The sequence below is a fragment of the Corapipo altera genome, unplaced genomic scaffold (genome assembly GCF_003945725.1).
Source record: "Corapipo altera isolate COAL_440 unplaced genomic scaffold, ASM394572v1 110, whole genome shotgun sequence".
NCBI classification, from domain to species: domain Eukaryota; kingdom Metazoa; phylum Chordata; class Aves; order Passeriformes; family Pipridae; genus Corapipo; species Corapipo altera.
The window spans coordinates 38758-55026 of NW_020884960.1; the positions used below are offsets into that span (position 1 = coordinate 38758).

The following is a 16269-nucleotide window of genomic DNA, read 5'->3' on the forward strand; positions in this document are numbered from 1 at the left end:
GGGGAGGAAGGAGGTATCTCCCCTAAATATATTGATAATGAGCACTGTGGTGTCTCTGAGAAGAGTTTTCATGGGTGAGGAAACACTGTTCTCCTTGTTCCTATGATTGTCGTAAACTCAAATACCAGATAGATTTGCAAGTAGCACAGATCCCCTCCTTCTGTAAGACCATTTTAGGTGTCTCCCCTTAAATGGGTAGAAAAACAACTTCTCTCTTTTATGGCCCCTGGGAGGGGGATCCCTCTGGAGGCTTAGGGGTTGCCCTCTTTTCCTAAAAACCTTGGTTCTACTTGCATTCCAGCTGCCATGGCCTCTGCTATGCCTGACAAAGAGGAGGTGGCCAAGAGCTCCCCAGAAGTGAAGGAGGAGGAGCAGGAGGTGGGTGCTCCAGGTGGGATGTGGGGAGTGGCAGCTCCTGGGTGCAGGTATGAGCAGGTGACCCTGCCATGGCTGGGGGGAGCTGAGCCCCCACAAAGGAGGAGGGTTTCCTGTGCTCAGGCTGTGCCCTGCAGCTTTGCTGGAGACCTTTTTTGGCAACACAGCCAAAAAAGTAGGTCTAAAGGCCCTGTAAATAACCTCCTAGTCTAAGCAATTTAGCCTGGGTCTTGGCTAGGAAAGATGATTCTCTAGCTCTGTAATCAAGCTCCTGGCTTGCTGCAGACAGTGCTCCTGTGGAAAGATTCCCATGTTTCAGCATCTCTGAGACCTGCTCTGCTCCCATGACCAGCAGCACACTTTCTGTAGACTGTATAGCCTGTCAGCTTAAACCCACTTCGGTCCTGGGATATCAGTTTGTTAAATAACCATTCCAAATGAGCTGGATGTGGGGACTCAAGTATTGAGGCTTCCCAAAAAACTCACCTTTTCCTTGGGTAGCCTTGTTCTGGAGGAAAACTTTAGTGGGTGGTCCATTCCAGAAATGTCAAAGCTCCATATCTTCAGTCTATAACTGAGTTATAAACTGAAGAAAGTGTGCAAGTAAGCCAAGCCTTGCTTTGTCAACCAGACTAAGTGACTTGTGTGGCTGACAATTCCCCCCAGACAGGCAATTTTGGGGCAGAATGGCGTGGGCAGTTCAGGGCTGTGTTCGAAGCTTCATGGCTGCTTTTTTTTTTTTTCTTTGCTCTTCTAGGATGCAGTAAAGCAGGTGGCTAATCTGACCTTGGTCAGCTCTGCCTGTGGTGTGGTTTCTACAGCTTATGCCTCCACCAAGGAGAGCCACCCCTACCTCAGGTCTGTGTGTGATGCAGCGGAGAAGGGAGTGAGGAGCGTGAGCGAAGCCACAGCCAGCTGTGTGCAGCCAGTGCTGGCCTCCCTGGAGCCTCACGGTAACCCCCTGGGCCAGGGCAGCCTGGCACCTGCCTCTTGAGGGGCTCTCTGGCTCCTTCCAGCTCTGGAAGGAGTCCTGGGATGAGGAAATGCACCTCCCCATCGCCACAGGAAAAAAAAAACAACTCCTGGCTTATGAGCAGGGCTGAAGCTGAGCCCCAGTCCAAGCATTGTGGTGGAGGGTTGCTCACTGCAGGATTAGGGATGGGCTCTGATGTTGGCTTTCCTAAACTGAATTTTGCAAGGTGGAACTTGAGGTAGAACTGCAGAAAAACAAGTTTTGACCCCTTTCTCTTGTTCTCTCTTCAGTTGCTGCAGCAAGCGAGTATGCCTCCAAGGGCTTGGATAAACTAGGGGAGAAGCTGCCGGTCCTTCAAAAGCCAGTGGAACAGGTAAGAATCTGAGGCTGTGCTGTCCCTGGCAGAGTGGCCTTGTTTTTGTGGGATTTCTAACCTTGGGAGTGGGAACAAACTACCCCTGAGTGCAGGCTCCTACAGGAGTAAATGCTTATCTCACTGTGCTAATTGGCCTCTTGGTGCAGTTCAGAACCTCAGTGTGCTGTATGACCCACTCCTTTATCTGGTATTCCTCCTCTTCCCCAGATTATCTCTGACACAAAAGAGCTGGTGTCATCCAGAGTGGCTGATGTGAGGGGTGCTGTGAGCAGCAGGGTGATGGAAGTGGTGGATGTAACCAAGGAGACCCTTCAGAGCAGTGTGGAGGTTGCCAGGTCTGCAGTGACCAGCAGTGTGGGCATGGCTGCAGACTCTGGAGTGGGACAGATGGATGGATGTGGGGCAGAGGCTGTACTGGAGAGAACAGAAGGGGACTCTCTCCCCATTGAAAATGAGGAACTAGGTAAGGAAATGGGGGTGAGAGGGGTGGGGGTGTGACTACTTCTAATGTGAACCATTAGACTGGGGATGGTCAGTCCCATTCCTCACCCCACTACTGTGGAATAAGGCCAATGGAAATAAGAGAATCACAGAATGGCTTGGGTTGGAAGGGATCTTAAAGATCACCCAGTCCCAGGCCCTGCCATGGGCAGGGACACCTTCCCCTAGAGCAGGTTGCTCTGACCTTGTCCACTCCAGCCCTGGACACCAAAACACTTCCAATCTGTGCCAGGGCCAGGCTGGAGAGTACCTGGCTCCTAATCTGAGATCTGATGCTTGTTTGTCTGCCATGCCTGGTCAGTCAGTGACAGATGCTGCCTCTTCCCTCAGCCAGGCTGGCCGTGTCTGAGCAGGGCTCGGCCGCGGTGCCGGTGGAGCAGCAGCGGGAGCAGAGGAGGTACTTTGTGAGGTTGGGGTCCCTCTCCGAGGAGCTCCGCCTGTCTGCCCACCTGCACTCCACAGCCAAGGTGAAGCAGGGCTGGCAGGGTATGAGGGAGGCCCTGGGGCAGCTTCACTGCATCCTCGAGCTGGTAGGTACAGCCCAGGCCCCTGGAAGGACGGGACCAGAGAGCTGGTCTAGTTTCAACTTCATTACTGTGATGAAGAGCTGAGCTGTTCACCAGCTGATCTGTCTGTCTTGACACTCTGATCTTCCCCTGCTGCAGATTGAAGTGTTTAAGCAAGGATTTAGTCAAAAGCTCCAGGAGGGGCAGGAGAAACTACACCAGATGTGGCTGGACTGCAGTAGGAAGTTTCTCAAAGAGAGTGGAGATGAAAGCCCTGCAGAGCCAGAGGTACCTTCCTGGGGAGGGAAGCAAAGGGCTCTGGGCATCCCCTTGACTTATATATATTTAATTTTTAAGTGACTCCCTCCTGATCTTGTCCTTCCTGCCTCCTCCCAGGAGATGGAGTCTCTGACCCTGCTCATGGCATGCAGAATCACACAGCAGCTGCAAATGACCTGTTGCAAAATAATGTTTGCCATCCAAGGCCTTCCCTCCAGCCTGCAGGACAAGGTGAAAGAGTCTCTTGGTACCATCAAGGAGCTTCATGCTGCTTTCTCGGTGGCAAACTCCTTCCAGGATTTGTCCAGCAGTGTGCTGACCCAGAGCCAGAAGAAGCTGGATGTGATCCAGGAGTACATGGAGGAGCTGCTGGATTACCTGAAGAACAACACACCTCTGTCCTGGCTGGTGGGACCCTTCTCCCCTCGGGAGGGGGAGGAGCTGGAGCACTCCCAGGAGGATCAGTCCTCACAGGAGAAGGCAGAGACAGCAGGAGCAGGGCATCTGGAAGCTTCCACCACCCTCATGTAAAGGACAAAACAATGATTGCTGTTGGTACTAAACCCTCAGCTAATACACAGTGTAAAGAATTGTCTTCCTAAAAGCTGGACAGCCCAGCACCTTTAAGGCTTTTGTAGGCCATGGAGATTGTAGCAGAAGACCCACAATGGTCTGAAATGTCCTCACAGCAACTCCTAAAGCTCTGCTTGAGAAGAGGGGGCTGAGTGGGAGCCTCTGAGTGTATTGGGTTATAATTGCTTAAAATAAAACTGCTGCATACAAAACCACTTTGTCCCTGGCCTCTTTTGGACAAAGACTGTAAGAGTGAGTATTGCTCAGTGGATGTGAGCTGTGCTCTTCCAATCCAGTCCTTGGTGCTGGGACAGTGCAGTCAGGGATGCAGGAAGGGGAGAGCACTCACTGCTACAGTGAGGATGGCAGCTGGGAAGTCCTGCTGCTGTCCTGGGAAGTATGAAGCTGTAATTCCTTCTCTCTCCCAGAGAGAGAAGGAATGGCACTCTGCCATGCTTGGGCACTCTGCCATGCTTGGGGGAGCTGGGGGGAGCTGTCAGAACCCTGGCATCTCTTGTCATTAGTCTTCCAAGGTCTAATTCTTCTCCTGTAGCTGTCTGCTGCTACCTGGGGAAGGTTTCAGTTCCATGGGACAGAAGGATGTAGAAGTATCTGCCTGGGGCGGGGGTGGACTCATTGATGGAGTGTCATGAGGGTGCAGGTGAGATATTTGCTGTCAGCACTGACCTCTCCTGACCAGGTGTTTCTTTTGAGCTCAGACCTCCTCAAAGGCCATGTGTGACTCTCCTGGGAAGAGGCTGTAGAGCCCAATGTGCTCAGAGTGGCCAGACTGTGATGTAGCCAAGGCTGATGGACCCAAGAAGTGCCCCCACAGAAATGCCTGTGGAACTTCTGAAAGAAAAGCTCTGCCCCTTGTTTCTCCTCTCTCTGTCTTCAAGGAAAGAAGTGGAATCTACTCCCATGTGAGTACAACTGAAATTGTTATTCCACAGTGGGCAGAAACAGGGATTGGGGAGAGAAAACTAGAAGAGGTGGAACTTCTCCCCTCTTACATAGGAACAAACACTTTTCTAACAACACTCCTCCTACATTTTCTGTGTGCAATGACCGTGCTGAGGCAGGACCACATGGTCTCTGGGGTTTGGCAACAGTGATTCTTTAATGCAGCACAACCTCCTGATGGAGCAAAGATTTGGATCCTAATTCCCTGAGCTCAGCATGGCTGGTATCAGACAATTGTCTTCCTCACGTAGCAACCAGTTTGTGTTGAAGGCAAAATAATGAGGCAATTCAAGTAGTCAGGCCAAGGTACTGTTGAGATCTGAGATAAATTGCAGGGGTCATCTCTCCACTGTGTGCTCTGATTGCTGCAGAGGGATTCCTCTCTGGAAAAGGGCTCGGGGGCAGATGCAGTTCTGATCCATGTAACTCCTGCTGGACTTGTAGGGTGGGAAGTGGAGACAGTGCAGGCAGTCCTGCTGCTTGGGGGGAAACAAACTGTGTGTTGTCTTCTCACTGGCAAGGTTGTGCATTGCCACCTGGGAATTCTGAATCCTGCTTTTGAACTTGCCCGGTTAGAAGTGAATTTTAAGGAATAGCTGGGTGTGCCTGCACTTGGTATTGATTTGTCAGTGGAGCACATCTGAGCTGTGTCAGTCAGTGCTTAGCCCAGCAAATCCCGCTGCTCCTGCTCATGGATCACTGGGGCATGTTCTTGTTTACTCATTAAATCTGTTTCCTGTGGACTCTGACTGCTTGTACCTTGAGAGCCTGCAGCTCTGGGACCCTCTGCAGCTGGGAATTCAACTGCTGTGTGTGGCTGGAATCTCCCTGTGCTGGAGCTGGTGATGGACAGCCCAGCACCTGTAATGCTTTTGTAGGCCATGGAGATTGTAGCAGAAGACCCAAAACGGGCTGAAATGTCCTCACAGCAACTCCTAAAGCTCTACTTGAGAAGAGGGGGCTGAGTGGGAGCCTCTGAGTGTGTTTTCCCTCTTGTTTAATCTCCAGGGATTGAGGAATCATGGAGATACACCACACCAAACAAGAAAGGGCAAACTCTCAGGCTAGTCACAGATGGGAATAGTTTGGTTTTCTTATTTGATCTTCTTCTCTCATCCTTGCTGCAGAGACAGCAGGGGGATAAAGGTGGGAAGAAGCTGAGTGTGATGAGTGGACTGACTTTCTGCAGGGTTTGAGATGGAAACTCCTCTGAGCTCTGGGAAAGTGTCCAGAGTGTTCTCCATTTTATCCAAGCTTGTTTGTCTGATTATCCATGCTTATTTTTGAGTAATTTTGGATAGAAATAAGTATGTTGGTAGTGTGACAACCCTAAATAAACACCTTGGCAGGGAAGACATGCCTTGAGGTGTCTCTTCTGGCTCTCAGTAGCCCCTGGGAAATGGAGTGTTCCTTGATTCTGTTAATTATAGCCCAAGTGATTATATCTTACCCTCCCCTACTGCTGTTCCTCCTTGCTTGTGCTGTGCCCCCCTGTGACAGCTCAGTTATGGGCTGATTTGAATTTTAAATGCAATCACAGGGGCACTTGCTTCTTGTTTCACTTTTGGTGGGTGCCACCATCTCCCTCTGCCAGTTTTGCTTAACATTTTAATTATTTAATTTTCATGTTCATGTATTTCTGCCTTTCTTTATTCAGTCCCTGCTGTTCACTGTTCAAATGCCTGCCCTGTAGGTCGGGGAATGTGCTGGTGTTGGGTGAAGGCTCCCTTGGGCACCCCTCCAACAGGCTGTCACTTCTCAGGAGTTAAGAGGCATTAACCAACATGTCACCTTGGCCCCACCTGGCAGGGGGAGCTGCCTGAGGAGGGTTTCCCAGGCAGCTTTGTCAGGAGGGCAATAGACTGGGGAGCTGAAGTTCTCAGCAAGTTGCTGAAAGGTAAAAAAACTCTCTGCTTGCAAGGAGCTTAATTTCCCCTTGTCACTTCCATGTTTCTTGTGGTGCTTGGATATTGTCACCTCTCCTACAACAGCTGTGATATTGCTTGATGTAAAATACATTGGGTTTAAAAAGAGGTTTGTGACCTCCCTGAAGGGCTGCTTGGCCAATTCCAGTTTCTGTGTCACCTTAAGTCCCTGTGGCTGGAGAACTTCAAGACCTTCAGAGCTTATTGGAATTAATTTGCAATGGGAACAGGGTGGAGCTGCTGCCCTCAGTGCTGGAACACAGACATGCTGTGACTGGCCAGTGTGGGAGCAAAGTTGGACTGTGGGACCTACTCTGCTGGGTTTTCCTCCTGTTTGTGGCTAATGTGGGCAGGCAGGAACTTGGTTTTGCTGGTTAGCACTTGGCTTTGGTTTCCCAGTGTAACCCTCCCTGTGCCCTCCCTCTCCTCTCCTTGCTTTAGAGGAGGAAGCCAAGTGTGTCTGAGCATGGGAGAGAAACCTGGAGGGGCTTCCCCGTGCTCTGAGCTGGATTGTGCCACTCTGACATGATCAGGTGAGAGCAGTGCAGGTTTAGGAGCCCTTCAGAATGTAAGTTTATTTTCTGGATGAGGACACAGGTGCTTCCAGTACCATCACTTTGTAGTGCCCTCCCCGTTGAAGCATCCAATGCTTTTCCAGCTAAAATATTTGCTGGTGTCAGCATTCAGCTCTTCCCTCGTTCAGCAGCTCCTACAAGGGGCCTCTTCTGGCAGGTTCTGGCAAGGCTTTGAGCTGGACAGCATTCCTTTGCTTTCCCTCCTTCTATACCCTCTGGATGCTGGGGGAGGGAAGGGGGTCAATAAATCTGCTTCCAGCTTCCTCACATGAAGGAGCATGAACTCGTGACAGTTCCAATGTGGGCTTTGTAGGGCTTGTTAAACCCCCTGATGCCTCCAGGGCTGACAGGCCCCTGACCTGATCGATGGCCCAGCTGCCCTTTTCCTGCAGCAAACAAGGCCCAGCACCTCCTGCAGATCCAGAGCTCTGCCAGCAAGTCATTACCCTGTGGAGATGATTCTGGGCACTGGGAAGAAAATCCATTGGCAGGAGCACTTCATTTGCAGTATTGACTTAATACTGATTCTCGTATTTATTTAGATCCAACCATGGTTTGAGCTTCCCCAGCAGTGAAGGTGGAGGGGGGAGGTGATCTGGAGGGTGATTAACCTGCTGAGTGCTGACATGGCTGAATTTTATACCATCCTCAGTGTGGGGATTTGTTAATGCCTGTTTTTGTAACGCTTGCTTCATAAACTGCCAGGAGCTTAGTGTAGGAGGCAGGCAGGAAAATTCCTGCCTGGATCTCCCCTTGTGCCCTGGAAGGCACGTTGGCATGGGAGCTGTTTAAAGGGGATTATCTAAGAAAGCAAAGTGGGGGCAAGAAACATCTGGGAAAGGTGGGGAGGAGTTGGATCTGGGGCTAAATCTGGGGACAGGAGGAACAGGGAAGTGTGAGAGAGCTGGATGAGGAGACACCAGGAGGACTGGGGAGACAAACAGAGAGCAGGTGAGAGGCTGGATGGAAAACCAGTGGGTTGGGATTAAAGGTGAGAATGCAGTGAATATGGAAAGAGAGATGAGTATCTGGCAGGTTGGTGCAGAGAGCAGGGCTGCTGCACAGAGAAAGGCTCACCTAGGGCAGGACTTGGGCAAGGTGGAGAAGACTGGAGAGGAACCAGAGGGCAGGGAACTGGAGGCTCCTTTTATTTTAAAGGCACTGCGTGCAGGCACCTGAGCAAGTTATCTCACTGAATGTCTTAATGCAAGACAAAATTTCCTGCCCTTTGGCAAGTAAGTGATGGAGAAAATCATATTCCTTTGCAAGAGGAACACCAAAATACGTGCACTGCCTGTAGCCACTCCTGCATGGACCATCCTGCAGGGTGGTGTCATCCCACACCCTGGTTTTTCAGGGAGTCCCGACGAGGAAAGGCATCTTGAGCTCTTCCATTTGAGGAAATACCACCTGCCTGCATCCCACAGGGGATCTTTGCCTCCCAGAAAAATCAAACAGTTCAGTTTTGAGTGTGTTGTCCTCCCTAAAACACCTTGAATTGGCTGATTTTGCAGGAACATCTGGCTGGCAGCTCCCAGGCACCTCTTACCTTGGGAGCACTGTGCTCCCTCCCCTCCTGCTCCATCTCTCCCATGGGATGGATATTGCAGCTGGAAGCTGAAGGTCACTTTAAATGTCATCTCCATTTAGCTGCCTTGATGGGGTAATTACAGCTGAAAATACAAGGTTTGCTAAACAAATTACACAACAAATCCGGTGTTTACCTTGTGAGAGACTGATTGGAAACACCTGCCACTTTGTGGAAGGGGAAAAAAAGCGAGTTTATGGTTTGGAAACATCTTTGCCTGTGACATGTCCTGTCGTGTGTGTTGTTGTGTCCCCTCCTGCTGGTCCCCAGCAGAGGAGGATGTTACACACAGTCTGTGATGCTCTGGATCCTCTCATCCTCCTGGTGAAGCTGAACCAGGACACAGAGGAGGGTAAATGAGCCTCAGCTGCAGACAGCACAGAGGGGTTTGTGCTTCATTGGTGGTTTGACCACTGGAGAAGGGGTTGGAAAGCAGGAAAGGGTCAGATTCGGGGTGGTCCTGAGCATTTGCACTGTGATAGGGCAAGAGGGAATGGTTTTAAACTGGAGGAATGGAGGTATAGATGGGATAGTGGGAGGAAATTCTTCTCTGGGAGGGTGGGGAGGCCCTGGCACAGGTTACCCAGAGAAGCTGTGGCTGCCCCATCCCTGGAAGTGTCCAAGGCCAGGTTGGAGCAACCTGGGCTAGTGGAAGGTGTCCCTGCCCATGGCAGGGGGTGGAATGAGATGAACTGGATGCTCTGGACTGTGGATCATGGGCCCTTCTATGATTCTGTGTTGGAAAGGACCTCACAGACCATCTTGTTCCAAGACCATCTCATTCCACCCTCCTGGTCCTATTGTGCTTTCCCTAAGAAAAGGACTGAGAGCTAAGTTATTCCAGAATTCTGGATTTTGATGGGACATCCCTCTTACTGTAGGCACACTAGCAAGGGTTGGCAAGTCTTGCTGCAAAGCCTTAGAGCACTTGTAACCTAAATAAAAGCTCAGTGCCAGCTCCATCCCTGCCAGGAAGGAGCAGGGCTGTCCCTTTGGCAGATCCCACACCTCTGTCACCTGCTGCACACTCTGCTCACCCACCTGCAGAAAAAACCTCTTTTGCTTCTTTTTTAAATTTTATTTTGACATTTTAAAATTTGTTTTCCTTTCCTGCTCCCACGTAAATATTCCCAGAGCAAACCTGCTGCTGGGTGATCCATAATGCAGCGTTTGAACATGGCAGGATCAACACCTGCAGTGCTGCTGTCCTGGGGGCTGGCAGGGCTTTGAAGGATGGGTGGTGAATAACAACCTTCAGTTTGCTGGGGATTGTCAGGCAGAGATGGTTAAAACAAAGAGTTGAAACCCAGACTAGAATCAAATAAATACAAATTTAGGGGGAGAGGGCAGGACCCACCTTGTGGGTGTCTGGGATTACCCAGATCCCTGCTCAGCCACAGGGAAATGTGTCCCTTGTGTGCTGGCAGGACCAGGGGATGGCTTCCCACCTCTCATCCTGAGCCCTTCTCATCCCCTCTGTCCACCTTTACACGGAACTGGTCTTTTTCCTTCTAGGAGAAGATTTGCTGGTGGGTTTTTAAGGTGAAAAAGGGCAGTGATGGTCCTGGGAGAGCAGGACGATTGTGAGGGGTGGCAGGGGACACACTCATCAGGGTGAACTGGGACTGTTAATGTGCATTTCTGTGCATTTTTTCCTTCACCTTGAAGAATAGAATACATTCAACTTACTTAATAAATATATTTACTCTGTTCAATATTGTATATTTAATACATTTTTTTTCAAATCAGGCCTATATATCATTACTGAAAAGATATGTGAACATGCATTTGATTTTCTTAATTTTTCTTGGTTTTTCTCAGATCTGTTTGCCACTTTCATATCACAATCCCATCCCACCTCAACATAAAATATTTCTTTAGCATCTTGCTTTCCCAGGATCTGGGTGGAAGTTCTCAGAAATAAAAGTTTTCTAGTGTGACTAATATGGTTTCCTGCTCAGGAAAAATGGAGAGACCCTACTTTGTTTACTCATGGCCTGCGGATTTAATCTGGGAAAACGTGTGGCAGATCCAGAAAGTCCCCAACTCCCAGGAGATCCTGGCTCTCTGTTTTATGAGAGACACACACACAGCACAGAAACTTCTGGTATCACCTCCCTGGAACCCACTTCAGTTTGGAGAGAAACCACAAAGGTGCTTTTTTTTTTTTTTTTCCTTGTTGTTTTTGACCTCCCTCTCTTTGGATGTTTTGGGGAGGGAGGAGATACCCGAGCAGGAAAATGAAAACCCTGATTTTGGGAATGACTGCTGGCTTTGCTGCAACTGCTCGGGGATTTCAGGAGCTGCTGGGAGGCTGTCATGGGAAATATCCTGCTTTGCTTTCTCACCCTGATTAGGGGTTCAGCTCCTGGTTCTGCTGCCAGGAGGAGCTGGCATTTGTTAAGGAGCCTGGAAAGGAAAGGAGAGCTCCTTACAGTTGGAGGGAAAGGCAACAGGCAGGGATTCCATGGGCATTTATTGGCTGGGGATCCCCCTCCCTGGGGGTGCTGGAGTCCTCTGGATAAGGGAAACTTAACAGAAGGACTTTCCCCCACCTCCTTCTGGAGCTCCTCCTCCTGGGGAACAGGGACTGCCAGGACCCCTGTCAGACATCCCACCCTGCCCCAGCACCACAGGGAGGAGGAGGAGGGGTCCAGCCTTTCCCATAACAGACCTGGTTATCCCTTCTCATGTAGCTGGATCACTCAGAGCTCCTTTCCCTGGGAAACTCCTACCATGACTTCCATCCCTGGATGTGTCCAAGGGGTTGGATGGGACTCTGAGCAACAGGAAGGTGTCCCTGCCCATGGCAGGGGGTGGAATGAGATGATCTCTCACGTCCCTTCCAACCCACACAGTTCTAAAATCATGTCAATGACACCCAGGTCAGTATTTGTGCAAGAAAACCAGTCTGACAGCTTCATTTTCCCATCCTTCTCTCTCTGAGATGTGGGGAAAATCCAGCTGGAAATGCACCTTGGTGAAGCTCCCAGCAAAGCCCTGTTTCCCTTTGCTCCTTCTCATTTGATTGGACACTGTTGAGTTTGGGAAGTTGCATTTTTGGAAGCAGGAAGGAAATTTTCAGGCTGTTTCTCTCTTGGATCAGATCAGAGGCTCCATTTCTGGAGGAGGGGGTTGTGAGAATTCCAGGAGAGCCTTCAGGTCTACTGATATCTTCCTGCAAGGATGCACCAAAGCACTCAGTCCCCTAATGTGGTCCCTCAGGCCACAGCTGTGGTGAGGATGAATCATTTCTCAGCATCCTGCTTTTAATTAGGGGAGAGCTTGCAAAAGGTCAGTCTGGACAGTTGTCATTTGTCATCCACGTTCCCGGAGCTGGTGGAGCTGGAGGAGGTTTCAGTGTTTCCCAGGGATCACAGAAAACTTTTCTGGCTTCTGGAAAAGCCCCTCTGGACAGTCAGGCCCCTCTGAGGTCAGGCCTTCAGACTGTGCTCTGGGCCACTTCTGTCTCTGCAGCATCTGCAAGAGAAGCCTCAGAATGGATCCAGGGGTCTGGATCTTCCTGTGCTGCCCATTCCCCCCAGCCTTGTGCCTCCCTCCCAGGGCACCTCCCTCAGAGGTCACTCTGGGCATCAGAGGTGGAAGAAGTGTTCAAACCCTGGAAGAATTAGATCTGCCCCAAAGTATTGATAATAATCATAGAATCACAGAGTCAAGGAGGTTGGAAAAGACCTTTAAGATCATAAAGTCCAGCCACTAATCCAGCACGACCACCATGCCCTCAAGTGCCACATCCACACATTTTTTGGTCACTTTCAGGGATGGTGACTCCAGCACTGGCCTGAGCTGCCTGTTCCAATGTTTTACAACCTTTTCCCTGAAATATTTTTCGTAATATTCAACCTAAACACCCCTTGGTACAACTTGAGGCTGTTTCCTCTTGTCCTGTCACTTGTTACCTGGGAGAAGAGACCAACCCCCACCTGGCTACAACCTCCTGTCAGGTAATGATAATATTTTCCTAGGTCCAACCTGCCTCTTAAGACTTTTAAATTTCCTTTCTTTAATTATTTTAAGCAAAGTCAGTGATTTATTCTCTCTGTGCAGGCTGTAATTGCCATGTTTCTATCCTGGCTTTCCCTGGACATTTGCTTCCCTGTGGAAGAGGAGTGTGCCAGCTCTGCCTTGCCCCGTGTGACAAATGGCTGAGCTCAGGGCAGGATGATTTCTGAAATGAGAGTGGATTTTTCAAACTGAGAAACCTTCCCTGTGAGTCCATCGGTCACTGTTAGGGAGGCACCAGGGAAACAGGGGCTTAACCAGCAGGGAGGGGATGCCCTGTGGGTGCTCCTTTGTGCTTCCAGGGCTGGGGTTGGGAGGAGGAACCCGGAGCATCCTGGTGAGAGCACAGCCCCAGCACAGGAGCCCTGCTGGCAGGGGCTGTGTGAGCTGTGCTGGCAGCTCTGCAGCACATTCCTGGTGAGCCTGGCAATCCCAGAGTCATTAAGGTTGGAAAAGGTCTCCAAGATGATCAAGACCAACCTTTGACTGAACACCACCATGGCCACTAAACCATGTTGTGAAACCCACTCACTTTTTGAACCCTTCAGGGGTGGTGACTCCACCACTGCCCTGGGCAGCCTGTTCCAGTGCTTAACCACTCTTTCAGGGAATAAATTGTTCCTAATATCCAACCTGAGCCTCCTCTGGTGCAGCTTGAGGCCACTTCCCCCAGTCCTATTGCTACCTGGGAGAAGAAGATGACCTCTACTCACTACAACTTCCTTCCAGGTAGTTGTAGAGAGCAAAATTCTGAGATCCCTTTCCCATTTCTGGTCCTTTTCCCATTTCTGAGGTCCTGAGCAATTTCTGAGGCTATTTTCCCATTCCCACTGATGTTGTTTGTACCTCCACACCATCACTGTCCAAAAGGACTCCTGTGCGAGGGAACACCTGACTTGCAGGGCTTGATTCTGTGTTTTAAGATGGAGAGAAAATCATTCTCACCCCCTCTCTGATGTGAAGGCAAAGGCTCAGTGATGCCTGGGAAGGCACCAGGGATGTGAGAAGGGCAGCCCTGAGGGCTCCAGTGTAACCTGGGGTTCCACAGCTGTATCCAGATGTGGGGCCACTTCTGAGGCTGCTGAACCTCCTCCAGGAGGAGGGAAGAAGGACTGGAGGCCAGTCTGGTCGTGGTGGCTCCTAGAGAAGTGTGGCACAGACACCTATCAAAGCTGAGAAGGGTCCCAAGTGGGTTTTACAGCCCTGGCACAATTTGGGACCCCTCCTTCCCAGCAAACACAGCTCCCACTGACCCAAACGAGGTGCAGAAGAGCATGGATACTTTTGGAATAAAGTGTGGATGTTTACTGCTTCCCCGAGGTCTTTCTGGGGGCCTGAGCAGCTCTTTCAATCATCCTGTAGCTCTGGGTGATTTGTGTGCTTACACGACCACACTTCAGTGTTTCTCTGAAAATCCACAGCAGTAATTTGGTAAACAGAGAATTACCAGGACCTGAAGGATTCTGGACCTGGCCAGCTGTAATTTGCTCTGGGTAATCACTATTCTGCTGCTTCTCTCTGCTAGGTCTGAAAGTGCTGTGAATTTAGAGCAGGAATCAATTAAACAGCAAATAGGTTTCTTTGTCAAAATCAATTAAGTCCTCCTCCCAGCCAGTGCAATGGTCTCCCTGGAATTTCATATTCTGCTTGGCTGCCGTTCCTCCAGCAGCTTTTGCTGGATAATGTTGATGTTTTATGGCTTGATTTAAATCATATGGATCAATGCATATGCATACCTTATTTGGATTTTTCAATTACAGTCATATATTTAGCCTAAGTGAATTATCTAGGTTGTAGTTGCAGCTACACAGAGAATTTTTCATAATGCCCAATTCAATTTTTGCTTTCTCTGGAAGCATAACTGATTTCTTTGGAGAGTAGGATCATTACAGTTGTTTTGCCCTTCTTGCTGCAGTCTGAGGCTTCCAAATGGGCTGGACCAGAAGCTTTCAAATGTCTTCAGCCTGTGAATTCTACTTTAGCTCTGGGTAGAGATGCAAACCCTTTGGAAGCCAGTGGATTGTGCTGCTGGGTGTGTGTGTGTGAAAGTCATTTCCTAGGTCACTTTGGGCTCCTTTAAACTGGCTCACAGCCCCTCACATGCCCTCCCCTCCCCACAGCTCTCAGATCACAGGCTGAGATCTCTGACCTGGACCTCTGCCCTTCCACACCCATTGCAACTGGATTTAAAAGCATCCTTTTCCCCAGTGGCTGTTGACCAACCGAGTCCCTCTGCACCTCTAACCCCCCAAATGCCTTTGGGAATCTGGCCCTTGGTGTGCCTGAGTTCCCATGTCACCACTGAAACAGGACTTTGGCTCCTAAATATCCCAAGTGTCTTTGTTTTCCATATCATTCTCCACAGATAATATATCACCAGTTGCTGCCTGAGATGGGGTTTGAAGCCTGAGAGAGTTTGAAGCCAAGCTCTGGCTCATCTTTAAATCAGGAGATCTAAGTTAATACATAAGATACTAATGGCTGGAGCTATGTCAGGGCAGGGTCAGGTTGGATCTCAGGGAAAGGTTCTTCCCCCAGAGGGTGGTTGGCACTGCCCAGGCTCCCCAGGGCAGTGGGCACAGCCCCAAGGCTGCCAGAGCTCCAGGAGGGTTTGGACAACGCTCTGAGGGACAGGGTGGGATTGTTGGGGTGTCTGTGCAGGGCCGGGAGTTGGACTGGATGGTCCTTGGGGGTCTCTTCAAACTCAGGATATTCTCTGATTGCATTCTCTGATTCCAGTTCTAACATTTATTTCCCTGTGAGTGCTGAATGATGGTGTTAAAGGGTTTTCTTTGATAGTCTGTGATATTCTCCAGCTCAGCTGTTCTTGCTCTTAAGTAGCAGATTCCTGAGCCCACAAAAATGTGCCCCCTTGTGCAGTTCAATTATATCTGAATTCTTATTATTACCTGTGTGAACCATTTCTGAAAGTTAACCTTTCTCTCCAGGCTACTTTTGAGATGTTTGATGGCCACAAGGCCGTGGGTACAAAACCCACCAACCACTCATTACCTATTTAATTCCTAAAAACAATTACTGCAGGTCAGTGACATGTTCCCCGTTGTCACCCAGGGGAGCTCTGTGTGCAGACCAGACACTGCCAGCAGGGGGAAAAAGAATTGCAAAAAGGGGAATTTTACTCGTATTTTATAGTGTTGGAAATTACTAGACACTAAGAGGTCCAGAACAATGAAGCAGCTACCTCGTGTTTGAATTTAACTCCAGGGTTCCAATTCTGATGAATTAAATCTAAAAAGGGGGCAATTGCTAAAATGGTGGGAATGACTGATTTATTATCCCATGAGACAGCCAAACCCAAACTTTTTCAAAGAACTTTGGAGAGCTGAAACAACACTCACTCTCCATCTTCCAAAACTCCAACTCTTAAATATTTCCTGTGGCTCGATGCACAGTTTTCCATTTAATGCAAAACTTTCCATGCTGAAAAGGGAAGCCTGGGGTTACAAACTACTCAAGAAGTTGGTGTCATCTGAATTTTCTTTCGGCTTCAGGGGATTTAAGGGATCAATCACCTGCCCAGGAAAGTGCTCTGGCCATTGGCAGTCCAAGGAGACAGCCTGGATGCCCCCACGGTAAATTTGGCTTTTTCAG

At 49.6% G+C, this 16269-nt stretch overlaps 1 protein-coding gene across 1 annotated transcript; it reads left to right on the plus strand.

The window, feature by feature from the left end:
* Nucleotides 1-306: 306 nt before the first annotated feature.
* On the plus strand, nt 307-3583 carry LOC113956967 (perilipin-3-like). Its single transcript, XM_027664059.1, has 7 exons — nt 307-378; nt 1133-1328; nt 1639-1721; nt 1932-2187; nt 2556-2755; nt 2891-3019; nt 3128-3583. The coding sequence occupies exons 1-7, from the start codon at nt 307-309 to the stop codon at nt 3539-3541; spliced, it is 1350 nt and encodes a 449-aa protein (XP_027519860.1). The 3' UTR covers nt 3542-3583.
* The last annotated feature ends 12686 nt before the right edge of the window (nt 3584-16269 follow it).